Raw genomic sequence first — 27,191 nt, forward strand, 5'->3', positions numbered from 1 at the left:
CCAAAACGAAATGTAAATGTACTACATTTGTTTTTGAGAATTGAAAATGCCATTTCAAATATTTCAATGGTTTAAATTTTTAATAAATTCTGGCTGTCGATCTTCTCGATATCAATAATTCTCCATCTTTCCATGAATTCTTCAGTCCCTTCAATCTGCATACTTCAATTATCTTCATTCCTCGATGTTATCCCTTGCTTGAAGGATCTCTTCCTCGACGGTCCCTTGGATTCTGTTTGCTTTAAAAATTTCTTCGGGTTGTCAATAATTTCACTTTCTCATGGCTTGCATAGACATTTTTCTTGGCGCAACGAAGCTTTGAAGGGTGTTTGACATTAGTCTCTCTCTCTTATGCACCAGGTTCCCGACGAACACGCACTGCCCTTACACCTACATCTCACCCTTGCTCTGAGTCAGTACGAGCAGCACGCTAGAACACGCTTTGAGTGTTCGTGCCAGGCATGCACACCTTCTTTTCCGGTTACGCATTTTAACTCGGCCGGGGGTGGTACATTACGTAGGGTTTGATGTAAGTATAAGCGCCTAACCATTTAAAGTGTGCCTAACAACTTTCATTAAAGCAAAGACTGTTTTATTTTTAGTTTGAATTCAAAACTAATTGTTATTTACTGTGTATTGTTTTCTCCTGAAATCTTTCCTAGTGTTGAGTCGTGTTTATATGTTGGTATTTCTTTTGTCGCGGTGTTTTGTTACAATTTTTGGTCCTAAGCATTTTATAAAAGTTTTCAAAAGTACAATAGTAATATTTGTGTTAATTCTTTGATCATTCCAAAAATTGAGTAAGGGCTCGAACCTCATTTGGTTGAAGAAAAGGGTGAAGATTGAAAACAATGGACAGTGAAAGAAATATACTATGTAAAGAATCAATAGTAAAAGAAAGATAGTAATTTATTAAGTAGATAATGAAATTAACAATAGTTAATAACAAGAGGTAACAATGTGGTTAAGGTGTTAAGTGCAATTTATAGGGCAGATGAAAAATTATTCAAATAGATAAATAAAGATAAACAAAATTGACATCGCTGCCAAATTAAGGAAAAACAGACAGTTTGTTACAGCAGCATCAATTGGTAAAATAGAGTGGAAAAGCGTTGAGAAATAAGAGAATCAAATGAGTAAAATCGAAATCAAATGGAGTAAACAGAAGTTAACAGAAGCCGCGTTAGAAAATCAGTGAAACAAAATAAACAGAAGATAGGTGGTAGATGAAATAGAATGAAGAGAAACCCCGTTGTGCGATGTTTCAGGTACATCCACAGCAGTTGACTCAACATACTGCGAATCAAAACAATACCGTCTACAATCACAAATTACATCCCTTTCCCACATTGTCGCGCCCCTTTCTTTTAGCCGTCTCGACTTTGACCCGCGGTGGTCAAAGGTTTACGATCCGTTTCCACAGGCCACCAGCTAGGTCATCATGAAAACCAAGCCAACGTGGAGGTAAGAAAATAGGACACTTGCAAGGAACCAGAGCTATACTGTCTTGATCAAGAAATGATCTAACAGGACTACGGGCGTAGTCAGTGACGCTCCTTCCAGGATGTTCCTCGCCTGAGCGTCAACTGAAGAGGTATCATCAGAATCATTCGCACTTGGCCTGCCACAAAACAAGCTTAGATTATAGTAATGATAATTTATAGGAAAGATAAATAATTATTCAAATAAATAAATTCGCAATAAATTCAAAAAAGATTAGGCGAATGATAAATAGACTTGATATTACTAGTACATTAAGGAAAAGTATATTTTTAAGGAAAAAAAAAACAAAACAAAGTTTGTTACAGCAGTATCAATTGACAGAAAAGAGTGGAAAAGCTTTGAGAGATAAGAGAATCAAAAGTTAGTAAAATTAAAATCAAATGTTGGATATTAAATAGAAGAATCAGTGAAGAATTGGGAATCAGAAGAGCAAAATAAAAATAGGAGATAGGTGGTAGCTGAGAATGAAGAGAAGAAAAACCCCGTTGTGCGATGTTTCAGGTACATCCACAGCAGTTGACTCAACATACTGCGAATCAAAACAATACCGTCTACAATCACAAATTCACAAACTTTACGATCCGTTTCCACACACAGCAAATAAAGTAGTAATCCAGCTGCGTGTAAAAGACCTGGGTGTAAAATAAATTTTGCATTATTTTATGAAATTCTGTGTAATATTACATACTGAAATATGTAGCCCATCAGTATGGGAAACCTACTTTACCGAAATGTCAAGCCTATATATGCGTTTATCCATTCTATTATTCATCGGTCCGATGGCCGAGCGGGCTAAGGCGCCAGTCTTTACTGATGGTGCTGGGTTTGAATCCCGTCGGTTGCAACTTTTTTTTTGTGTTTGCAAAAAATGTACATGCAGTGTGTAATATTAAGTGTTTATTTTGACGAAGGTGATGTGCATGCTTTTGCATGCGATTTTACCATCGGATTTTTTGCTGTGCAGGCCACCAGCTAGGTCATCATGAAAACCAAGACAACGTGGAGGTAAGAAAATAGGACACTCGCAAGGAACCAGAGCTATACTGTTCTGATCAAGATTATTCGGATGATCTAACAGAACAACGGATGTAGTTAGTTACGCTCCTTCCAGGATGCTCCTTACGTGGACGTCAACCGAAGAGCACGAAACAAGGTCAGTGCCATTGCATGCTCTTAGGTATCAATCCTTGGCCTGCAAATAAAATAAGGAAATCAAAATAAGAAAAAATTGGGCAATTACAAAATAATAATCAAGTATTTAAAAACTTTATTACGTAAGTAAAAAAATATCACAAATTGAAAACATAAAAAAATGTAATAATCCAATATATATTTTTTTAAACTAAAGAAAAATAAAAAAAACATTCTTAATTAAAAAAAGAATGGTTCAGAACATCAAAAATTAAAATATTTAACATTGCTGCAACTAAAAAAAAATTAGTTAAAAAAATAATGAAGAAAAAAACTATGAAAAAAATACATTTTTAGTCAATCAAACATTTTAAAACTCGATAATCACCGATTTGAATTTAAAAATAGTTCGTATTCTATTGCTTCGAGGTCCTCGTAAATTTTTAAATTCTCTAGATTTTTGTTCCTAACCTAAAATATGACTCCAAAACTGGCAGCATTTAAGAATATGAAAAGTTTAGAAACTCAGATGTTTTGAAAAGAAGAGAAGAAGATTTTTTTTTAATTTGAGGAGAATTTAGGAGTTTTTAAGTTTTACTATTAAGGAATTTTAGAATTTTCATATTTAAAAAAAAATGGAATATTAGAGTTTTCGAATTTTTAAATCTAAAACATTGGCAATTTTATAATCTTGGAATTTCAGATTTTTAGAATTTCACAAGTTTAAAAGTTGACAATTTCAAAATGTTTATTTTTTTTAATGTTATGTTTTGGGAATTTGAGGTTTTTCGAATTTATGAATTTTATAATTTATGCCTTTAGGAATTCAAGATATTGAGAATAAACAGATTTGTAAATTTAAAAAAATTAAATTATTTTTTTAAATGTTTTTAGGCTGGTACAAATATTTTTAAAAGTTTTGTCACCCCCTTCAAAATTGGCCCGAAAAATCAGGGGGCAAAAAAAATATTTTTACAATAAACTTCAAAATTTCAATGAAAATTCAAGTGCAACCAACTGAAATCAAATTAAAATACACAAATCATTTTTTGCATGTTTGGGTTTATTAAAAAATCTTAAGATTTTTTGAAAATTTTCGATGCAAAATCTTTTTTTTTCGATACAATTTTTGTTTTCGTCAGATCATAGATTTTTTGAAAACTAATGATTGCAAAACAACTGAACTAGTGTAAAATGCATTTTAAAACACTTTTTTCATTTAAATGTGAAGACTATAGCTTGTTATTTAATTTTTTTTTATTTTTTTATTTTTTTGCCCCCTTGACCTTGGCCAGGGCCGAGGACAAAACTTTTTTAAATATTTGCATCGGCCTTAAATTTTTTGAAAAAAAAAATGATTTTTTTTAGTTTTACTTTTGGATTTTTTTTTGCATTTTCAAAATTTTCATATTTTTGGGCTCACTAATTTTTAAATTCTTCAATTTTAGAATTCTCGTTTATTTTTTTGCACATTGATTTTTTAAGTATTTTAACTAATTTTTGAAGTTGATGCGTTAAAGTTGAATTTTAGAATATTAGAATTTTGGAATCCAAGAATTTTAGAATTTTAAAATCTAAAAAATTTTGAATTTTATAATATTAGTACTTCAGATTTTTTGAATTTTAAAATTTGAGATTTTTTTAATTTTATAATAATTTAAGGAATTCAGGAATTTAAGGTTTTTTTAATTTACGATTTATTTTTTTTTTGATTTTTAAATTCAAGAATTTTAGAATTAAAACATTTATATAAATTTAAAAAAATAGTTCAAAACTTAAAAAAAATGGATAATATTTGTTTATTATTCTGTTTTTTAGATTTTTGGACTCAATAATTTTTGAATTCTTCAAATTTAGGATTCACAATTTATTTTTTTGTACTATGATTTTTTGAATAGTTTAACCATCTACAACCCAACCCCGCCTTTAGACGGGCTTCGATTTGAAAAATCGCCAAAAATCCATTTTTCAACCGATTTTTGATCTTTAAAAAGCCTTGGAAAGAAGAACTCTTAAAATTTTAGAAAATTTATGGGTTGGAAGTTTTACTTGTTTTATGTGACTTTGCCAATGTTCTCAAAAATGTCATTTTTTCAGGTGTCAACTTTGGCTGTATTTTTACTAACATTTCCTATATCTTAAGTAAAAAGAAGTATGCAGTAATTTTTGTAGTGTCCCAGACTATGCCTCTACGCATTTTTTTACAATTTAAATGATAAATGTGCTATTTTATAGCAGAAATGTGAAAAACAAGCAAAAAAAAAGTGGCTATAAAAACATGAAAAAATTAACAAAATGTAATGATAGGAGGTGCTAGAATAGGCCAAATACTAACAAAAACAAACAAAAACTAAACAAGATAAATGCAAATTAAAATACTAAAACAAACAAAAAAAACAAGAAAAACATAAAACAAGAGAAGTAAAGTTTTTCGTAGAACAAGAGTTGCTCAAAATGACCTCATGAACACGGGAAAAAGAATATATATATATTCTAAAAAAAATTGGGCGGTAGAGGGTTAATCTATTTTTTCAAGTTGAGGAACACAGACCGAACTGTCAACATTTCTTGGGGGGTCATAAAAAGAATACGCAACTTTACTTGATCACGTTCCTTCCGATCTCCGGACTTGCTAATGGATTAAACAAACAAAAACAAAAACGAGAAAACAAACAAAAAAAAACTAAACACAATGTACGACGAGATTGTTTACTATGGTCTAGAATAAATATAATTAAAAAATAAAGAAAAAAAATCACATAAAAAACGCACTAAAAATGAAAGAACAAAAACACAACACAACATAAGTCAAGTTTGTTATCCAGAGTTGCTAAGATAATCCCCGAAACAAAATTATTCGAAAAATTTCTAATTTGCACGGTAGACTCACCGACAGATAAAGTCAAAGTCCAGCATGGACTGGACGGCCCGCGTCTGCATGCCCCAGACGAGCGCCTTCGTGCCCTTGCTGAACATCCGCTGGTACTCGCCGGAACCGACCTTGGCGTGGGCATACTTCACCGACGACGCTCCCGATGCTCCTGCGAGTTCGAAATTAGAGGGAGGAAAAAATAATGGAAAAATTAGTCCCGAATGCCCCTCTAATTTTGGGTGAAATTTGCTTCACAAACAACTACTGGACGAAAGTGTCCCACTTAGTACCGTTACTACCGTTGTTGGCCGATGATGTGGGTGTTGTTGCGGTGGGTGTCGTGGCCGGAGCTGCTACCGTCGGTGTCGTTGGCGTGGCCACTGTTTGTGTGTGTTCGTGTGTTGTTTTTTTTGTTGTTGTTGGGAAGGATGGCATGGATGACACACAAACACACACACACGTAGGTGGGAGTTTCACACGATGTTTTGGGTTGAATGGAATGAGGATTGTTTGATCGGATGGTTTTTGGGATTTTTGTTTGGTGGGCGCATGGAAGAAACCAACCGAAATTGCAACCCGAACACAGAATGCCAATAGAGAACCGATAACATAAACATAAAATAAAAAGAAATAAGCAGAACACAATTTTGATTAGGATTTAATTTTGGATTTTTTTCGGGAGGAGGTTTTTGCACAGGGGAAGAAGAAATTTGATATTTTTTTGGTTATAGATTAGAAGGTTAGTTAATTGATGACGTCGGATTAGCAGGTTAGTTGCGATGTGCCAGAAAAGCAATGATAAAATTAACAGGGTGGCTACTCAAATTTAATTTCAGCTGTAATAATTTTGAACAACACCTAACTTGCCCCCCATTTGTGGATGGCGTTTAACTCACAAAACGAGGATTGTCTTAATAATTGTATTCGTCTCCACCGCTGGTAAGCAAATCAAATTTGATCCCATTTTGTGAAAACTGAGCCCATTCGGGTAACCATTTTCTGTTATTTGCTGGTACCGGCCAGCCGGAGACAAAGGTTTGAATGCATTTTTGTTGTTTGGAGCAAACATAAACAGACGCCAATAGAATTCCAAAGCCCAATGCAATTTTTTATGTACAGCGATAAAAAAAACACGGCCTAAAAACCATTTCCGATCACTTTTTTTTAATGAACAAAAAATGACAAGACAACATTTTACGATGGATCAACTATGATCCTCTTGGGACAATCTGTCAAGTAAGAAGATTAAAAATTTGTTTTTTTATTCATTCTTTGTGGTCGTAGAAAGGGTCATTGTACTCAGAAAAATAATCTTTATCATTGTGAGCAATAATATCAGCCATTTAAGCATCATTTTATTACCCAATTCAAAATAAAAATATGAAAATTTAAAAATATTTGTAAAATTAAAAAAAATTAATACCGTCAGTGGGGGTGACTATGGGTGAAAAAAACGATACACCTCTCGAATTTTCTTAATAACAAAAACAATTTAAATAACATCGAAAATCTTTCAACGCAGATTTGTTCTTAGATAGTTTACTAACATTTTCCCAAAATATGGTGGATTTTGATGAACATTACCTTAAATGCCAATTGTTTGAAAATTGACCCAATCTCACCCCTTAGAGGGGGTGACATTGGGTCAAATGAAACTAAAATGATGCTCAAATACAACGACATGGTAAAAACAAGTCATCCAATAGTGTTTCTTGTTCGAGGGAATCGTATTGACACTCTACAATGTTTGAAGTGGAGATTTTCAAACATTTGGGTGGTTTTGGAGCAATTCTAACAAAAATATTAGAAAAATGATTTTTCGAGAGGTCATTTTTGGCCAAAAACGTACTCCAACTTTAGACAGCTGCCAAAATAACAGGATTTGTTCTAGGAACGAGATGTTTTCAGCGAAGTCATCTTAAGATGTCCCCTACACAACCCTTGCAACAGAATTCATTTTCATTGAAAAGAACCTGAGAAATGGTAAAATTCGTAAAAAATCACTTTGACCCAATGTCACCCCCACTGACGGTACACATTTATTTTTTTTGTTTTATAAAGAGAAAGGATTTTTTTTACGAAAACTATGCAATTGGGTACAGAGAAACCTCTTCTACGCGGTGGCGTTACGCTTTTTGTTTCGTCGATTTCTCTTAAACCATACAATATTTTTGCAAGCTTCAAAAAGCTTTTTGTAGAACTGAACAAGACATACACGCATCGCGTAAAAAGAGGTTTCCCTGTACTAAAGCCCTATGTCAATTTTTATGTACAACGGTAAAAAAAAAACACGATCAAAACCCATTATTGATCACTTTTTTTCATTTTAATGCAAAAAAATTAATTGACAAGAAAACATTTTTTCGATAGATCAACTTTGGTCCCCTTGGAACGACCTGTCAAGTAGGAACTTTTCTGTCAAGATGGACCGCGAGGTTAATTTTTCAAAATTGATTTAAAAATCAATTTTAAACTCTTTGTGGTCGTACAAAGGGTCATTGTACTCAGAAAAATAAGCTTTTTCGCTGTAAACAATAATATCAGTAATCTAAGCTTCATTTTAGGACCCAATTGAATTCAAAGCAATTCGTTCTTGTTTTTTTCAAGATTTGAAGATTTTAAATTACAAAAGAAAAACTAATGAAGAATCTCTTTAAATCGTGTTGTTCTCATAGTTTCACAATTAACATTTCTGGGGAATGGCATCCTAAAAAAATAAATAAAACCAAAAAATATATAAAAACAAACTTAAAAAAATAAAAGTACTTTTTGCCTTCCTCACCTTAATGAGGAAAGGCTATAAAATCACTCGAAAAATGAACTTCTTTATTTGACCTCGTAGACCCACCTTCACGTATACATATCGCCTAAGAATCATGTTCTGAGCAAATGTCTGTGTGGAAAAAAAAATTGTCACTCGATTATCTCCGGACTGGATGCACGGATTTTGACCGTATTAGTCTCATTCGATCCGTCTTTCAGTCTGACAGGTCTCTATTTCAAATCAGCAAGTTTAGTTAAGTACTTCAAAAGTTATGCTAAAAAAACGATTCTTGCGTATGTCCGGAAGATTAAAAAAGGGTGGTTTTTGCAAGGAAACCTATCATGTTATACATTTTTAGAAAGGTATTAAAAAGATATTTCAATAAAAAGGATGTCCGGGTTCATCATGAGACCTGTCATTAGTTAGATAATCGAAAGACCTAAATAGTTGATAGTAATAAAGTTGATTTGTTAAACATGACTTTATGAATTAAGTAACGTTTTTTCTTTTATTTTGTTGTTCTTCAATTACTATTTTTTGCCACTTTTTGATTTTTGACTTTTTAATTTTGAATTGTTTGAAGGTTTTTTTTATATTTTTTATAATTTTTTTTCTTTATATTTTTAATTATTTTATTCACTTATTTTATGCTTTTTGTTAGGTTGTTGCAAAGCTGGAGTTTTTTTTTTGTTGAAAAGGTCCAATAAACCAAATTTACAGTTTTTGCTTTTTTGGTGTTTTTGAAACCGCCTTGAGTCAGGGGTATTGAAAAACAATTGGACCTTTAAAAAAAAAAACGCCAGAAATATATTTCAAAGTTTGTGTCACCCCATGACAATCAATCTGAAAAATCAGAATTTTTTTTTTGCGAAAGACATCAAATTTTCTATGCAAATGTGTAATCAACTGAAACCAAACTAAAATACATTTAACTGCATAATTTTTGCCTGCTTAAACATATTTTTTATATTGGTGAAAATGTATTGTACAGTACCACAAAAAAAAACAATTTATCTTGTTTTTTTAACTATTGATAAGAAAACATCTGTGCCAGTGTTTAAGAAAAAAGTTGATTTAGTTTTTAAAAAATAAAAAAAAAAACAAACCTTATTTTAGTTTTTTGAAGTTTTTTTTTATTTGCTGAATTTTTGATGTTTTGATTTTTTTTTTGTGCATCATTAGAATTTTTTGGCAAACGGTTAGCAGCAAATTGAAATCCTGATGAATTGGAAGAAAGTATGCTACCGCGCGGAAGGCTAGCCGTCGGGTGCAAATTTAATTTGACTTCGTGTTTGTTTCCTGAAGTGGAGATGCCCTTACCCACATAATGCCCATGTTCGCTACGCTTGCTTATCCTAGATTATTTACCTTCACAAAATTCAGTCCAACTCAAAGCTGTTGAGAATTTTCTTTGTCTCTTTAAAAATAGGAGCAAACACCAAAATTAACACACTCGTAAGTGGATTATTTCGGAGAATCAATGTTGTTAAGTTTTTCACAATACGCCCGATATTCTAAGCCGAGTGGCCACCCTGTGGCAATACCGGTAATTGTCTGGCAGAATGTTCCAGGTATAACTCTGTCAAGATTTAGCCAAAATAAATCCACCACCACAACCAAGTTTCAAAACGAACAAGAGTCAAGCATTTTACAACCGATTGGATTTGCGTGACAGTTTTTGAAAACAAATTCGCAAAAGTGTAAACTTTCAAAAAAAAAACTCGCGCTTAATACCTGCATCTCTGCCAGAGCTACCGTAGAACAGTTTGTGCAGAATTCTTGCCACTTTTAAGCGCGCAATGAAGCCCGTTATCGAAACTGGAAACATCAGATGGGGGGAGGGAAGGGTTGTGGTGAGTTGGTGAGGCGGATGATGTTAGGAGGCCGTTGAATGGAGCGTGATTTGGGTGAGTCTCGCGGTGTGTTAGTGTACTGTAGGTGTGTAGAGTTCCGGCGCGCGAACTTACCGTTGACGGCGTCACTGCTGCTTCCCGCACCGGAGGCCTTCTTGGCGGCGTCCGCCGCTTGTTGTCCGCCAGGGAGCAAAAAGTTTGCGGTGGCAAAGTGTACGTTGCAGCTCTTGGGGATGGCCTTGCGACCGAGGGCCATGCCGCAGATGGCGGTCATGTGGGTTTCCGGACCGAACACGTAGAGGGGGATGCCTGAAATGGGGGAGGTTTCGTTTAGTATGCGTTGAGGTGTTGTTTTTGTTGGCGGGGAGTTTGATGCTAACCCAGAGTGCTGCCGATTTCGCGCATCTTGCGCAAACCTTCCTGGTAGTTGGGACCGGCGCGACGCACGAAGATCGAGACGTTGTGCTCGATCAGCCGCTGCTGGAACTCGCGCAGTGCCGTGATAATACCGCTGAAGGTCGCAGCCACGTTGGTGAAGTTGGCAATGCCTCCACCGGTGATCAGCACCTTGCCGTCCTTGTGCTTCGGACTGCTCGTCATCAGACTCAGGATGGTCTTGGCGTACTCGTACGTTTGCTGTTCGGACGGCGCTCCGCTGTACTCGCCGTAGTTGGCCAGCTCCGAGGCACCACCCAGGTCGCAGATCGTATCCGAGTAGATCACACTGGCGCCGCCACCCGCAACCATCGTCCATATCCGCCCGTTTCGGTTGAGGATCGTCAACTTCAGCGAGGCACCACTCTTCGCGTCCAAATCGGCAATGTACGCCTCCTCCGGGTACGCGTCCCGACCGAACGGCGGCGGGTAGTCAATCTCGCCCCACTTTGGACGGCAAATGAAATCAGCCGTTGCATCGACCTTGGCCGCCAGATCCAGAATGTAGATCGCACTGTCCGTCACCACCAGCGGGTTGATCTCCAGGTACGTAAAGTACAGATCTACGTACAGTTTGTACAAATTGTACACGAAGCTGGCGATGCGCTTCTTCTTGCCGGCTGCCACCTCGGTCAGCAGCACCTTTTCGATGCTTTCAGCGGTGACATCCGTGCCAACAGGTACCTCCAGTTTAAGTGCCTTCGCGTCCACATCGCCAATATCCACGCCACCCTGGTGGTAGAACAGGATCGTGTCCGCCGTCCGGTGCGAGTAAATACAAACGTACGCCTCCTCGTTCTACAAAGCAAACAAGTTCATTACCACCACATCCCAACTACCCTCACGAAGAGATAAAGGTCAATCTTACATCCTTGTGCGGGACGAACGGCTCGATGATAAAGTTGCGCAGCTTGCCGGTCGCGTTGCCCACCTTCTGGTCCTTGCCCATGCGCTCGTCCACCCACTTTTTCACATCGGGGAACTTCTTGTTGACGGCGATCAGGCCGAGCTTGCCGCGCCGCTTGATCAGCTGGTCCGGCTTGACGACGAGGGGCTGCAGAAAGGGGAAAAAAGAAATGTTTATTGTTGTTGTGTTTAATGTTTATTTTATTGGAAATTTCTTCAGATAAGTCACCACTGAACTCAAAGATTGACCCATCACTAGGCTTAATTCCAAATTTGAGCTCATTCTGTCCACGGAAACCCTTAGAGCAGCTTTTTGTGAACATTTCTGTATAACTTGGGTAAACCAAAAATAATCCAAATTCTGGAAAATTGCTCCAACATATAAAAGAAAATTATAAATCCTAAAATTTAGGCCAAAATGAATGTTTATTGTTATTGTCACTCTCCCAACAAAACTACTAAAATTCTAAAATTCTAAAATTCTAAAATTTTAAAATTCCTAAATTCTTAAATTCTTAAATTCTTAAATTCTTAAATTCTTAAATTCTTAAATTCTTAAATTCTTAAATTCTTAAATTCTTAAATTCTTAAATTCTTAAATTCTTAAATTCTTAAATTCTTAAATTCTTAAATTCTTAAATTCTTAAATTCTTAAATTCTTAAATTCTTAAATTCTTAAATTCTTAAATTCTTAAATTCTTAAATTCTTAAATTCTTAAATTCTTAAATTCTTAAATTCTTAAATTCTTAAATTCTTAAATTCTTAAATTCTTAAATTCTTAAATTCTTAAATTCTTAAATTCTTAAATTCTTAAATTCTTAAATTCTTAAATTCTTAAATTCTTAAATTCTTAAATTCTAAAATTTTTAAATTCTTAAATTCCTTAATTCTTAAATTTTTAAATTCCTAAACTCCACATTTTTAATTCTATTTATCAAGGTTGTTAAGGAAAAGTCGAAAAAAAAATCCGCGCCAGATCCGCGCCGACCCCAAAACCCAATCCGCGCCATAAAAAAAAATCGCGACAAGCATAGAAGAGAGTAACATAATGAATGAAATTTCAAACGAATAAAGAATAATACAGAAAGCATTTGGATCAGTACCGTTGATCAGTTGTGGATTCATATCCCACCTGCACCAAATGGAACCTTTTTTGCCATATCTGAAACAATATTAGCATTTTTTGTAACACTTTTGTAACAATTCAGGAAAAAAATTAAATTCAAAAAATTAATAAATTTAAAACCGTAAAATAAATTACCAAATAATAAAATCAAGGGATTTTGTACTTGATAATTCTCGAGAAAATTTTACTCTGGAAAATCGAAACACGAAATTTTTATTATTTTCTTCACTAAATTTCTCTAAACAAAATTATGACTCCGAAATAATTTAATAATTTAATAGTTTAATAATTTAATAATTAAAAAATTTTATAATTTAAAAATTTAAAAATTTAAAGATTTTAAAATTTAATAATTTAATAATTCAAAAATTTAATAATTTAATAATTTAATAATTTAATAATTTAATAATTTAATAATTTAATAATTTAATAATTTAATAATTTAATAATTTAATAATTTAATAATTTAATAATTTAATAATTTAATAATTTAATAATTTAATAATTTAATAATTTAATAATTTAATAATTTAATAATTTAATAATTTAATAATTTAATAATTTAATAATTTAATAATTTAATAATTTAATAATTTAATAATTTAATAATTTAATAATTTAATAATTTAATAATTTAATAATTTAATAATTTAATAATTTAATAATTTAATAATTTAATAATTTAATAATTTAATAATGTAATAATTTAATAATTTAATAATTTAATAAATTAATAATTTAATAACTTAAGATTTTTAAATTATTAAAATAAAAATAAAATCATTTGTAATATTTTCTTAATTTTTCAAATTTAATAATTCGTACTCTTTTGCGTTTTTTGAGTTTTGGCAATTTTAAATAATAAATTCTATATATTTTTTATTATTTGAATATGTAAATTCTGAAATTTCATAGCGTTCTCTGGAAGAGTTTCTATTTTTTTTTAAATTTTAACATTACATTTCGCTTTTAGACGGAGATTTTAACAGATTACTAAGTGGATTTCGTCATGTTGTGATAATTGGGAGTAGAATCAATTCTACCTGAATCAGAGTGGCAACAGAATTTTTAATTTTTTCAAAAAACCAAAAACTTGAAAATTTCAATTTTTAATGAAAAAACTTAGAAAATCTAGAAAGTTTCATAACTTCAAATTTTTGAAATTCTGTAATTTTCCGAATTTTGTTATTTTGATTTTAACAAAATTGTTATTAATACGAGTTGTTAATCAGATGTTTCAAAAATAATGGGTTGTAATATTATGTTTAATCTATATAACAAATCTCAATACATTTAAAAAAATCGCTCCTTGAAGATTATTTCGAAGTTCCATGTTAAGAAAAAAAAATCAATAATTTTTAGAAGAAAATTTTCTTCATTAACAACTTCTTAGAAATTGATGTGTTTGCACTCAACGAAAAAGATTGAATTTATTTAATTCCTAATAATATTTTCCTTTGTAATTTGAAAGAAATTCTATCGTTCTCAATTATTTTTTTTGTCAAAATTGCTATCCGCGCGAAATCCGCGCTTGAGCAAAATTAGCCAGCAAATCCGAGCCAGATCCGCGCGATTCGCGCCATCCGCGCCGTCCGTAACAACCCTGTATTTTCTATTACGTTTTGAGAAAAATTGATGAATTTCATGCATTTTTTGAGAAATAGGAATTGATCGAAATTGCATCCATCAAAAACCATGAAAAAAATTTCAAATTGGAAAATAATAAAAATAAGTATCCGACTTCAAAACTTCACACACACACACGGACAGACAGTACTCAGTGAAAAGTTAAAATTTCTAGAGCATGATTATAGCCTTACCTCAGTGAGGAAGGCAAAACAAAACCTCAAACGGGTGCACTCTGTACCTGCCACAAACACCAATTCAATTGCCGTTAAGTTAAATTAAATTGCAGTGTACCTCAGTAAAAGTGAGTCAAGACATCGGGCACGGCGTGCGTTACCCGAGGGCAAGATTGGCACGTGTGGTGCCACGGGAATACCACGTCCTTTACTATCCAACCCACCGGCTTGTTACACAACAAAGTGGTACAAACAATGTGTGGAATTTCGTTTCAAAGTTTTCTTGGAAATTGGTCAAATTGAATTGAATATTGGTTTGGAAACATGCAGTCTATCGTTTTAATATATCTTTAAGTACATTAATATTTGGTTGTACAATTTTTTTCTATATTTTTTTACTAGGCAAACCTTATCAATGCAGGTATTAGGTATTGATAATCGTAAATTCACCCGGTTACGAAGTTGTGCATTTCATATATACCACAACACACGCCACAAAGCTGGACACGGCGTGATTGATGAGCGTCATCACTGTTTACAACAAGCAATTTTATACTGAGTTGCGGCGTGCGCGCGTCCAATTTTTGTTATCGTTCTGTCAAAAAAAAAGGTATCCCTCTTGACGACGACGACGCCGACCTGCTCAAATACTTCGCGCATGAACCAATAACCGTGTGCGCCCTCATCATAATTTATGACCTAACAACTTCCCGATCGCTGATAAACCGCTGGTGAAATTGATAACGCCACAAGCAAAACAACTCACGGTAGTCTCCAGCCAGGGATGGTCGGCCACGAGCTGCGGCCACTGTGTCGTCTCATCGACGGACGCGAACCGGCACTTGGCCGCACCGTGCTCACCGGAGGCCGCGAGGTGTCGACTGATGATGTCCTTGCCGGTGGCTTCGCGTATCGCTTTCGCGGACATGTTGACGGCGTTGGTGCTGGTTCAGTAGATCAGTTTGTCCTGGTCCGCTCTGTCTGACTGTGACTTGGTTGAGAGGTTGATTTTGTGTGTGTGTGTGTGGTTCTGCAAAAGAAAGGAAAAAAATGTCTCAATTAGATGATTGTCCGAAATTCGTTTATAATGGAGAGGAGCAATCTGGAGGAATTTGGATTATTCGCCAACTTCCGCGAGTTTGGCCTTGACAACGAAGCTTCTCCCCCTCAAAACATAAGCCGGATTTACGCGAGTGGCCAAAGTTCAACAAAAATGATATTAAATAACAATTCAGACTTCAGAAAGACCGGTTTCTAAGAAATCTTCAATTTTCACCCCCGAAAACCTCACGCGACAGACTACTTGGTAACAAAACCAGTTTAGCCTGACCCAGCCCAGCTACGAGAGGAAGGTGCTTTCTTGCACGTGATAGCAGCTGAGGCGCGAGCTCATCTCTCTTCTAGTGTTGTTGTTGTTGCTGTTGCTGTCGTAATCGGAACGCGGAGAGAAATCGAATTATTTCGTCACTATCGGCGAACACACACACAATTTTTAGGAAGAAAACGATGCGTGGCAATATGATGGTTTCAAGACTTTACCTGTGAACACCTGGGCAAATTTGAAATTTCCAGGTGTTTTTGACGGTAAAAGCTTGGTGATTGGTCTAAACTAAATATTGTTTTATTCATTGCATTCGTACCCAAAACGGCGATCAACTTTTGCAACATTATTTTGGAAAAAAATATTGTAAAAAATCCGAGGTCGCAAAAAGTTTTACGTGTCTATAGCCTAAGTCCAAAAACAAAAAAAATATTTTAAAAATCGACCAAATTCACTGTTATCAAGTTATGTTTACTTATTTTTTTCTATTTAGAAAAAATCCCTTTTTATTCGTTGAAGTCATTATTGAACATCTCTCAATTTATTTAATTTCTCGAAATGATGGGATTTTTTTCTATAAATTTCATGATAGCTAGTTTAAGATTTTCATATTCATATTCAGATTCGTATGGATTGGAATGGAATCATACTGACCGTTGCACGTAAACTTAACCCCCGGTGGTTGGTCACTTTTTCGTTTGACACTTTTTCAACTTGAACCCCGCTGCACAGTGGGCGAAATGGAACCCAAAATCGGACTTAATTGAACGCGGCAGGTTTCCTGGTATGAATAATACTGTTTCTAATGTAAAAAAATCCGGGGAATCGATTGGTGATGGTTTCATCCACCGCAGGAAACGGCAAAGGGTCAATTTTGCCCCAATTCCCTATTTTTGTACATTTTTTCTTGAAAATCGGTCTGTATTTAAAGCGAAGGCTTTATGGGGCCTTCCAAAATGCACTTAACTTATGTGAAAATGTCCCAGGAATCCAGTAAAAATAACCACTTGCACCGCAAAAATCATCTAGGGTCCATTTAACCCCAATTACGCTATAAAAGCATTTTTGGCCGTTTTCAAATGTTAGGTAAGATTTTAAAAATCTGAAAATATTTTTATCGTAAAGATCAAACAATTTTACATAAGAATGACGATTTGCACTTGAAAGTTTGACACATTTATGTTGATATAGAAATTAAACTAAATAAAAAGATTGAAGAATCACTTGTGGGCCAATTTTCCCAAACGCAGAATAAACTGCCTTTCACATACATTTTATTTTTATCAACATAAATGTGTCAAACTATCAAGTGCAAATCGTCATTTTTATGTAAAATTGTCTGATCTTTACGATAAAAAAAAATATTTTCAGATTTTTAAAATCTGACCCAACATTTGAAAACGGCCAAAAATGCTTTTATAGCGGAATTGGGGTTAAATGGACCCTAGATGATTTTTGCGGTGCAAGTGGTTATTTTTACTGGATTCCTGGGACATTTTCACATAAGTTAAGTGCATTTTGGAAGGCCGCATAAAGCCTCCGCTCTAAATACAGACCGATTTTCAAGAAAAAATGTGAAAAATGGGAAATTGGGGCAAAATGGACCCTTTGTCGTTTTGTGCGGTGGATGAAACCATCACCAATCGATTCCCAGGATTTTTTTACATAAGAAACACTATTATTCTTACCAGGGAACCAGCCGCGTTCAATTAAGTCCGATTTTGGGTTCCATTTCGCCCATTGTGCGCTGGTTTGACAAAGCCAAACTAAAAATTGACGTACTGTCAATTCATTTTAATTTTCATGAAACATTTTTCTATAGAGCAGTTCTCTACGAAATCGATCTTTTTTTTAATTTTAATTTTTGTATTTTTAATTAGACTGAAACTTTTTTGGTGCCTTCGGTATGCCCAAAGAAGCCATTTTTCATCATTAGTTTGTCCATATAATTTTCCATACAAATTTGGCAGCTGTCCATACAAACATGATATATGAAAATTCAAAAATCTGTATCTTTTGAAGGAATTTTTTGATCGATTTGGTGTCTTTGGTATGGATATGGACTACACTGAAAAAAAATGATACACGGTAAAAAAAATTGTGATTTTTAATTTAACTTTTCGTCACTAAAAATTGATTTGCAAAAAACACTATTTTTGTTTTTTTTTATATGTTTTAGGGGACATAAAATGCCAACTTTTCAGAAATTTCCAGGTTATGCAAAAAATCTTTGACCGAGTTATGAATATTAAATCAATACTGATTTTTTTCAAAAAAAAAAAGAAATATTGGCCGCAAAAATTGATCAGCTTCATTTTTCGATGTAAAATCAAATTTGCAATCAAAAAGTACTTCAGTGAAATTTTCATAAAGTGCACCGTTTTAAGATATAGCCATATTAAGGATTTTTTTAGATAGTCGCAGTTTTCCATTTTTGTTTTTAATTGGTGCACATGTTAGCCCACACCTGAATTTTTTTTATGAAATTCTGAGAAAATTCTCTATATTTTGCTTTTTTGAACTTTGTTGATACGACCTTTAGTTGCTGAGATATTGCCATGCAAAGGTTTAAAAAGCAAGAAAATTGATGTTTTCTAAGTCTCACCCAAACAACCCACCATTTTCTAACGTCGATATCTTAGCAAAAATGGCTATAACTTGAAAACGGTGCACTTTATCAAAATTTCACTAAAGTACTTTTTGATTGCAAATTTAATTTTACATCGAAAAATAAATTTGAATAATTTTTGCGACCAAATATTTCGATTTTTTGAAAAAAATTGTATTGATTCGAAAAATCATTACTCGGTCAAAGATTTTTTGCCCATTTTGGAAATTTCTGAAAAGTTGACATTTCATGTCCTCTAAAACATATCAAAAAATAAAAAAAATAAAAATAGTGTTTTTTTGCAAATCAAGTTTTAATGACAAAAAGTTAAATGAAAAATCACAAAAAAAAATTTACCGTGTATCATTTTTTTCAGTGTAGTCCATATCCATACCTACAACTTTGCCGAAGACACCAAATCGATCAAGAAATCCCTTCAAAAGATACAGATTTTTGAATTTTCATATATCATGTTTGTATGGACAGCTGCCAAATTTGCATGGAAAATTATATGGACAAACTAATGATGCAAAATGGCTTCTTTGGGCATACCGAAGGCACCAAAAAAGTTTCGGCCTTATTAAAAAATACAAAAAAAAAATCGAATGACCGAAATCTCAGAGAATTGCTCAAATAAAGAATTTTTTTTTCTGAGAAATGCTAAGCCATTAGTATCACTTTGCCAAACTACCAGAATGATCAGAAAATCCATTCTCAAGTTCCTGCAGGATACCGACTGCCAAGGTTGTGTGGAGACTTGTTTTACTTGACTGTTGCAAAATATCTTCTTTGGCCTTATAAATGGTTTAAAATTGCAGTACAATTGTTCATTCTTGGGAAAATTGCTCATCAACAGTTAATCGTCAAAAATGTCTTCTAGGCGTCTACCGCAATCAGAGCTAAATTATATTGAGTTTAAGAATACTTTGGATGGTCAAGACCATCCCGATCTCTCTAATCCAGGGGTGCTCAAAGTTTTAGAGTGGCGGGCCAAATTTGAAGTTTACATAAGCTTGCGGGCCAAATGTGAAAAAAATGTTTATTTAAAAAAAATGCGTTATTTAAAATTGTAAAACTGTTAAGTACATGTATCAGCTGCAGTTTTTTTAATTACAGGTATTTTCTGAACATTTTCACCATTTCAATTCTGGAGAACAGAATATTAAATTTTTCCAACAGTTTTATTCGAAAAAAAAACGAGGTTGATGGATGTTTGATAATTTTGTGACTAAAGCCAATCGTTGTTGACCACATTTAATGAAATTAAAATAGTCTTCAACTGAATTTACTTATATTTTCACATTTTTTGTTTTTTTTTTTTGTAAAAATATATTAAAACTGGTGATTTATACTTGGAAAAAGGTAATATTTTAAGATATAAACGTGCAAAGAAATAATTCCACCAATTTCAATAATATTTTAACATTCCAACGCCCAAGACTCCAAAAAAGTTGGAACGGTAACTTCAACTCAATAGTTCTCGGGCATAACTCAACTAATCAAGATGATTCTTCTTTCCAGTGATTTGTTAAGATGTCTAGATGATTCTAGAACTTTGCAGAACTTAATTTGATCAAATCTGTAATTTTTGCGATCAAAACTATCGTTCCAACTTTTTTTTTCGCGTGTAAAATAAAATTCGCCAAAAATTCCGCGGAGGCAGTCGTTTTGAAAAAAGGTGGAACGATTTTTTCGGTCGCAGAAATTACAGATTTCTTCAAAGACGGATTCCACGCGAAATCGACCATAAAAATACGATTTTGAACCGGACCATTTCCGATCTTAATAAAACTTGCTGGATCGTTTGTCCTACCCAAATCAACAACTCCTGTGCACTCAGTTTAGTAATTCACAATGGCATTTGAATTTTAGGAATTCTTTTAGTTTTAAATTATTGGTAATTACATTTAAATTGAAAAAATCATATCTTTCGAAGCAGATGTTCAAAAAATCGATCGAAAGTGTGTTTTAACGAAAATCGTGCGCTCTTTTCAATGAAAATATTTCCAAAAGCCGAAACTTTCATTTTCGATCAAAAAACAGCCAAAAATCAAATTTTCTTCGAAAATCAGGCTGAATACACCCTTTGATTCAAAATTTGCCATTACCATTCGAAAGAGCGGACAATTTCCCACTTTTCTTCCATAGACACCAAGTTGGAGCGAAAGCGTTTTCGAGTGGTTTGTAAATAAAAACCTTTTTCGTTTTTATTTTTTCCAAAAACTAAATTACATGTTTTATGGCAGATTTTGTAACAGATCCCATTTTTAAACTTAAAATAAAGTTCTGCTTCCGTGTTTTTTAGTTTTTCCTTGACGTACCAGTTTCAAATACATATAAAAGGAACGAAATAATTACTAAAGATAACCAAAAAAGATGCATTTCCTGAACCACTTTTATTATGGAAAAATGTTTATCTCACTCGTCAATGTTGTTACAGTCGACTCTCTGGTTGTCAATATCCAAGGGACCGTCGAGGAAGAGAATCATCAGTTTACAGAACGATGCAAAATGAAGACTCGATTGAAAATATTTTTTTCCTGATTCCCAGCTATGGGAGAGAACGATGGCAACGTAACTAAACAAAAACAAACAAATGTCAAACACCCTTCAAAGCTTCGATTCTCAAAAAAAAATTTCTATGCAAGCCATGAGAAAGTGAAATTATTGACAACTAGAATAGATTTTCAGAGCAAAATGAATTGAAGGGACTGTCGAGGAAGAGATCCTTCAAGCAAGAGAAAATATCGAGGAATGAAGAGAATCGTAGTATGCAGTTTGAAGGGACTGAAAATTTCATCGGTAGATGGAGCAATATTGAAATCGGGAAGATCGACAGCCAGAGAGTCGACTGTAGTACCTGCAAAATATTTTTTTTTTCCTATTTTTTTAATCATTGTAAAACGCCGTTTAAACTGAACTAATGCATATTTTTCCTTGAAACCAAATTAGTCACTTTCCATGTACAAACCGGATAACTTAAGTTGGTTTAAACATTTTAAAGCACACCCTGACGTGCCAGGAACCACCCTAATTACCTAACAAAAATTATGTATAAAACTATTTTGGGTAGAGAATCCCGAAGCTTTGAAGCCGATCCGAGCACCTTAGAGTATGGCCATGCCGTTTGCCCGGAAAATTGTTGTAAGTCACTTAGCAGAATTTTGTAAGATGTTCAATAATTTGTCAACGTGTTTTTTTCCTACAATTAAAATAAAATTGAAATCCAACACAGAATTTTTGATTTGTCATCCTGAGCAATTTTAGTAATAGTAGAACGAAAAGGGAATAAATATCACAGAATTTTACAATTTGCAGCTTTTCTATACAAAAATTGTTGTAGCTTTTCAGAGATTTGATTAAATAGCATGTTTATTCTGCAAATTTATTCTTGATATAATTAGCTTCAAATCTACACAAATAGTTTTGATAAACACGAATAAATGATGTTTCGAGATGAATTTGGAAAATAAAATAAGAAAAAAACTATTTTGCAGGTATTAACAACACTGACGAATCAGATAAACATTTTTCCATAATAAAAGTGGTTCAGGAAATGCATCTTTTTTGGTTATCTTTAGTAATTATTTCGTTCCTTTTATATGTATTTGAAACTGGTACGTCAAGGAAAAACTCAAAAACACGGAAGCAGAACTTTATTTTAAGTTTAAAAATGGGATCTGTTACAAAATCTGCCATAAAACATGTAATTTAGTTTTTTGGAAAAAAATAAAAAAAAACGAAAAAAGGTTTTTATTTACAAACCACTCGAAAACGCTTTCGCTCCAACTTGGTGTCTATGGAAGAAAAGTGGGAAATTGTCCGCTCTTTCGAATGGTAATGGCAAATTTTGAATCAAAGGGTGTATTCAGCCTGATTTTCGAAGAAAATTTGATTTTTGGCTGTTTTTTGATCGAAAATGAAAGTTTCGGCTTTTGGAAATATTTTCATTGAAAAGAGCGCACGATTTTCGTTAAAACACACTTTTGATCGATTTTTTGAACATCTGCTTCGAAAGATATGATTTTTTCAATTTAAATGTAATTACCAATAATTTAAAACTAAAAGAATTCCTAAAATTCAAATGCCATTGTGAATTACTAAACTGAGTGCACAGGAGTTGTTGATTTGAGTAGGAAAAACGATCCAGCAAGTTTTATTAAGATTGGAGAAGGTCCGGATTTTGAGTGGTCGATTTCGCGTGGAAATCGTCCAAAACAAGTTCTGCAAAATTTTAGGATCATCTAGACATTCTTACAAATCACTGGAAACAAGAATCGTCCCGATTGGTTGAGTTATGCCCGGGAACCAGCGAGTTGAAGTTGCCGTTCCACCTTTTTTGGGAGGCTTGGGCGTCCGTGTAAGTTGGACATGCGTTGGGCGTTCCAGTGTTAATAAATTTTCGACCTGAATCAGATGATACGTACTCAATTCGTAACCCAAATGTCATGAGTTGGGTGGTTTAAAAATGCAAAAAAAAAAAAAATGGGGCCAGCACATTAAAGCTGTTGCGTCATGACATTTCAATTAATATGGAATACCTATATTTTTGCTGTCTTTACAGTTTCCACTTAAGTAAAATTTGAAGTTTCATTACTCATTTGAAGTTTTTGACGAAATTAACTGTTTTCAATCACATTCTCACTTGTGAAACTGTTTCAAAACGATAGATTTTTCAACAAAATGCCTGTTTCGTATATTCAGGATCAAAGTATGGATAAATCATTAATTATATGTTAACAAAATCTGAAAATGTTCATTAAACCTTAATTTCAAGAATTATGGAATCCAAAGGGCCATTTTACATGATTATTCAAAATGGGTCCGCAGGCCACAAAAAATCACCCCGCGGGCCACATTTGGCCCGCGGGCCGTACTTTGGTCACCCCTGCTCTAATCTCTCTGGATATGTAGCCAGCCATGTTAGATATACAGATAAATCTGTATTTTACAGATTTTTCAAAGCCAAAAATCTCAAATATCTGTTAATACAGATTAAAAAAAAATTATTTTATTTAGAGATTTCACCATTTTAGTAGTTGAATAACGTTGAATTATGCTTATATATGACTGAAAAGCTTAAATCTGCCGTTAAAAATCTTAAAATTTCTTCTATGGCTTCGAATTCGACACGATATAGATAAAATACAGTTTTTTTTTAAGGAAAATACAGATCTCCCATAAAATAATCTGGAATCGTTGTATGTAGCACTATTTCGAAACTGGTTCAGGGTTTGGTTGTATTTTCATCAAATTTTGGTTATATTTTCAAATTATTTTGCAAAACTTTTGACGGAAACTTGCTTGCTCACTTCATACTGAACTATTTATCACTTGGATTCAGTTGAAAAGCCTTCTATAACCTGTAATTGAAGTCGGCCTATCAGCAGCCAACTATTTCGCACATTAATCAAATAAAATTCATCGCTCCCCTTAAATAAGCTCTGGATTTTTTTTCCTGGCAGAAAGTCGCAAAAATTAAACAACCGAATTTGGTGTGATTCATATTGCACACTGCACTGTTCACTGAGGCACATTCTTCCAAGATTGTGTGCGCTTGAGTAAAATTGTCATCAGACAAGTAACATTTTCTTCAAAAATCTTCACCAAATTTTGAAACGAAGATTGCTAGTTTTCGCAAGGAATGCTTCGTACCACCAACGAACACAAAACGGTGACAGTCTTATCGTTTCCGCAGGCTGTTCCTAAGTCCGTTATCACTCATCCATCCGCGGCCCAAATCCCGTTCCGCGCGCACTACTAACTGCCCTTAGCGATTACTCATGGTCCACAAATTTCAGCACGAAAATCGTTCCGTCCAGGTCGCTGTGCTCAGTCAGTCAGTCCCCGCGTATAGATAACACCACTTCCAAAAGTTCCAGCAACAGCGTTGAGTAACCAGCAAGTCTCACTCTACGTCTACGATTCGAAGAAGTGGTTGGATAACTAACGACCGTTAGCGCGCAAACACACAACTCCACACTTGGTTTGTTCAGCAGCAGCTAACGGAGCGCCCAAAAACTCGGAAGCCAACACGGTAACGTGTCCACGTGTCCGCAATACCACTTTCACTTGTCGGGGCTCTCGATAATCGCAAAATTACGGAACTTCCCCCCTCCTCGTCACCTCAACGCGAGCTGTGGTTGATTTGGTAACAGAACTGACTTGGTGCAAGTCTCGTTGCACGGAACGAACCTGGTTTCAGCTGACACAGCTCAGTCTGCTGTTGTTGGTTCCAGAGACCCAAAAAAAAAAAACGCAGCGCCCGTACAGGTAGCAACAGGTAGTCGGGTTCAAGACTATACCGGACTTGACGAATTCCGGAGAGAGCGAGAACAGAGAGACACTTTCCGATCCGAACACTCGCGCGGTTCCCTGCGAACTGACTGCGCTGACCGTAGAGTGAAGCAGTGATTGCCGCGACTGGCGACTGGAAATATGGTGAAGTGTGTGTGTGTGTGCTTGATGACGTGACTCGACTCGTGCAACATCTGCTGAGGCTCTCCTGGGTCGGAGTAAACAGCATTCGCGCAGGTTTAGGATCGACGCGCAAATACAGAGAGACATCCACGCGACGCACGCGACTTGGAGTTGTGGTTGAAGGTGCGGATGGGGGCGGGCATCTTGGGGTGGAGTGGGCTTTACAAAAAAGGTCCTATAAACATATGAAACATTATAGCTTAGAGGACTTTAAAAAAAAACTCTGGATTTGACCTGAAGTAAGTATGGAACTTCAATCAATTTACTATGGGGAATTTTCACTTTTAACATCTTCTTACACCCAAACGGCGGTCGCATGATTGTGATGCATGGCGGCATGAAAGTATATCAGAATCTGCATGAAAACTGTCCTCATGCATTTTTTGCGATGTAAGGGTATGACATCTTTGCCCTTTATCGACAATTATCGACATTACCGACGGCTTTTTTGTTATATTTCACAAAAAAAAACCTTTAACAGAACGAGGATTGAACCACCAACTTCTTGATTATTGATCCGACACGCTACCACCACGCCATGGACGGTTAATGAAATGTGAGTGAAAGAGCACCAACATATTTTTCTCTTTGGAGTGTTGCTCGGGGACGGGCCAGCATGGTGTGAACTGCAGATCGCTGACATGTTTACACGCGGGCAAAAATGATCTACGGGCTTGCTGCAAAAAATGTTATAAAATGTGACATTTTCTGCAGCAAATCTACTGTTGCAGATTTTGAGATATATTTTTACTTTGGGTGTACGTTTTTAAATACCTAGGTAAAAACGTTGTTATGGTTTCATTTGAGCAACCTGCCAAAAATGTATGGATTTTCGTAATTTTTATTCTCGTGGATCAAACTTACTTTTTGCTCAGGTATTGAAAAAATAAATAAAAAAGTGATGTTTAAAAATTCAAAAATCTGTGTCTTTTGAAGGAATTTTTTGATCGATTTGGTGTCTTCGGCAAAGTTGTAGGTGGATAAGGACTACACTGAAAAAAATGATACACGGTAAAAATAAATTTGGTGATTTTTTATTTAACATTTTGTCACTGGAACTTGATTTGCACAAAACACTATTTTTATTTTTGGATGTTTTAGGAGACATAAAATGCCAACTTTTAAGAAATTTCCAGGTTTTGCAAAAAATCTTAGACCGAGTTATGATTTTTTCAATCAATACTGTTTTTTTCCAAAAAAAATCGAAGTATTGGTCGCAAAAGTTTTTCAACATCATTTTTCGTTGTAAAATCAAATTTGCAGCATGAGCATGAGCATGAGAGATCACCCATGGTTGCCCCTCCGTTGCTGAACAGAACCGTAATATCCTTTCAGCACTACTGATTATAGGCTTCGACGATCTAGTGGTGTTTCCCTTATCAACAGCATGTATGAATGCGCTGAAAAGATAAAACACCATGATTGCTAAAGCTAGATCAGTTGCGAATAGGTAACAGTCATTGGCCACCAACGGCGCCCGCCATGTCAGTTTGTAGACCTCGATTTTAAGGGACGGGAATGTTAGTTAGCGCAGGTTGCTACTAGGGCAGCTGATTTACTCTGTGCTTACACCCCACGAGCGCCAGGAACCTGAAAACTTGTTAGTAGGATAGGGTGTTTGGTCAGGATTCATCATAGAAGATGATGATGCGACCCAAAATCATAGTGTTTGTTGAACGGTATTTTGTATTATTCTCAAGGCAAGCAATCGGAGGCTGCGGATGAGACATTTCCGTTTATCTGTTGTTAAATTTTAAATGAAATGGTCTAGTCTTAGACAGCCGGCTGTGGAAAGATAGAACCAAAATCATTTGTAATTAAAACTGAAGGGTTAAACAGTGTAATTTTTAACTTGAGATGATTTCACGAGTTTTGAATGATTGATGTTTAGTGAGGTACTGATTAACTTTGCGAACGACGAGTTACGATGTATCGAGATGAAATGGTATGATAGGGTTTTGGTGTTGTTGCACATCGACAACGGACGCGAAAAATTTACCTACCCGACGAAAAGGCATCGCAAATCGAACTGACTGTCATCGGGACAGTCAAAGCCAGCCGCACCTTCACACGCACACACGCACGCGAAAAAAAAACGAAAAACACGCTGCGACGGACGCGAAAAATTTTGCGACCCAACGAAAAGGCATCGCAAATCGAACTGGCTAACTGTCATCGGGACAGTCAAAGCCAGCCGCACCTTCACACGCACACACGCACGCGAAAAAAAAACGAAAAACACACTGCGACGGACGCGAAAAATTTTGCGACCCAACGAAAAGGCATCGCAAATCGAACTGGCTAACTGTCATCGGGACAGCCAAAGCCAGCCGCACCTTCACACGCACACACGCACGCGAAAAAAAACGAAAAACACACTGGGACGGAC

The 27,191-nt window shown here is 34.8% G+C and overlaps 1 protein-coding gene across 3 annotated transcripts in view; it reads right to left on the minus strand.

Annotated features, from left to right (window-relative positions):
• Positions 1–27,191, minus strand: part of LOC6031771 (ATP-citrate synthase) — a 50,466-nt gene that overhangs the window by 3,967 nt on the left and 19,308 nt on the right. For 2 of the 3 annotated variants that reach the window (XM_038251406.1, XM_038251407.1), the window contains exons 3-7: positions 15,160–15,423; positions 11,427–11,612; positions 10,504–11,356; positions 10,238–10,432; positions 5,525–5,675 (exon numbers count right to left, since the gene is read on the minus strand). In XM_038251406.1, the coding sequence (XP_038107334.1) occupies positions 5,525–5,675; positions 10,238–10,432; positions 10,504–11,356; positions 11,427–11,612; positions 15,160–15,321 (1,547 nt within the window). In that variant the 5' untranslated portion in view covers positions 15,322–15,423. Of the gene's footprint in view, positions 1–5,524; positions 5,676–10,237; positions 10,433–10,503; positions 11,357–11,426; positions 11,613–15,159; positions 15,424–24,517; positions 24,713–27,191 lie in introns of those variants that run through there. The other variant, XM_038251408.1, reaches the window with a different exon arrangement.

Source organism: Culex quinquefasciatus, chromosome 2, assembly GCF_015732765.1.
Source record: "Culex quinquefasciatus strain JHB chromosome 2, VPISU_Cqui_1.0_pri_paternal, whole genome shotgun sequence".
In the NCBI taxonomy this organism is placed as follows: Eukaryota; Metazoa; Arthropoda; class Insecta; order Diptera; family Culicidae; genus Culex; species Culex quinquefasciatus.